General features: G+C 46.6%; 1 protein-coding gene across 1 annotated transcript; it reads left to right on the top strand.

Annotated features, from left to right (window-relative positions):
* The first annotated feature begins 279 nt into the window (after window positions 1-279).
* On the top strand, window positions 280-1,340 carry LOC112080186 (serine/threonine-protein kinase D2-like). The gene is made up of 3 exons (XM_024145942.2): window positions 280-369; window positions 500-572; window positions 687-1,340. Exons 2-3 carry the CDS (start codon window positions 509-511, stop codon window positions 851-853), a joined length of 231 nt encoding a protein of 76 aa, XP_024001710.1. The 5' UTR covers window positions 280-369; window positions 500-508; the 3' UTR covers window positions 854-1,340.
* The last annotated feature ends 6 nt before the right edge of the window (window positions 1,341-1,346 follow it).

Here is a 1,346-nt window from a genome sequence, read left to right as displayed (position 1 = left end):
TTTTTGACTTTGAAAATGTGGAATAGGTTGTGTAGATCCATAGGATTTTTAACGTTTCATTCAATCCCTTTCTTAGATGACATTTTAAAGCAGCAAAATGTGAAAACTCCGCAAGGGGTTTGTAGACTTTACTAGGCACTGATTAGGGATGAAATACCCCGGTCAAGTGACACACACACACACACACACACACACACACACACACACACACACACACACACACACACGCGATCTCTGTAGTGACCCCACATAAGCTCAGGTGGAAGTCCTGTATATGTTAGTGTGGATGGTTAGCATTTTTGACTTTGATCCGCAGGACAGGCTTCAGTCAGCGTCTCAGTGTCCAACAGTGTGATCCAGGAGAACGTGGTGAGTCGTCTCTTGACACGCGGTCGTAATACACGATTGTACATTATACCCGTTCACAATCATTACCCAGGACTTTGTGGTGATGATGATGGTGATGATGATGCTTTTTTTTAATCAATTTCTCCTCCAGGACATTGGTATGGTGTACCAGATATTTGCAGATGAAATCCTCGGTTCTGGCCAGTTCGGAGTGGTGTATGGGGGTGAGTGTCCCTAATCGTCTACAACTTCTACGACTCTGTTTTGAGTCGTTGAATCTCAGTTAATCAGACTCCTGTAATTTCCTCTCTTCCTCTCTTCTACCCCCCCGCCACCAGGGAAGCACAGGAAGACGGGGCGCGACGTGGCGGTGAAGGTGATTGACAAGCTGCGCTTCCCCACCAAGCAGGAGAGCCAGCTGAGGAACGAGGTGGCCATACTGCAGGTGACCACCAGAGGGAGACGCAGATACACATTTTCAACGGGTCTCCCACTACAAGTCTAGTTCATCAGCTAATTGTGGCTGGTGACTTACTGCCGCCACACAAGTGTTGCATCCCAAATGGCACAGTATTTTTACCCTGGTAAAAAGTTGTGCGATATGTAAGGAATGGGGTGCCATTTGGCATTCAAACCTCGAATACACTACACGCTATCAGCAACAAAAGAGGGATCAAATTAAGATCCAACATCTGTACAGGCCACGAGGGTCCATTTTTACATCATGGGGTCGTCATGCCAACTGCATTCAATTACATTGGCAGGTTTTGCAGCATCGTTATCATCTCTATGGGGTGTAGTTAGATAAAGGTCAAATGACAAGTAAACACTGCCTTCACACTATACTCTAACTAACTGATACTCATTCTAGATCTCTCGCACTCTTCCATCCCCCTCCGCTCTACCTCTCTGTTTCTTTCTCTCCCTCCCTGTGTGTCACTTCCCCTTCTTCTTCTGCCCGTTCTCTCTCTTCTTCTCTCCCTCTCTCACTGTCTCTC

The sequence above is a fragment of the Salvelinus sp. IW2-2015 genome, unplaced genomic scaffold (genome assembly GCF_002910315.2).
Source record: "Salvelinus sp. IW2-2015 unplaced genomic scaffold, ASM291031v2 Un_scaffold12641, whole genome shotgun sequence".
NCBI classification, from domain to species: domain Eukaryota; kingdom Metazoa; phylum Chordata; class Actinopteri; order Salmoniformes; family Salmonidae; genus Salvelinus; species Salvelinus sp. IW2-2015.
This window is presented reverse-complemented; position numbering and strand designations above follow the sequence as displayed.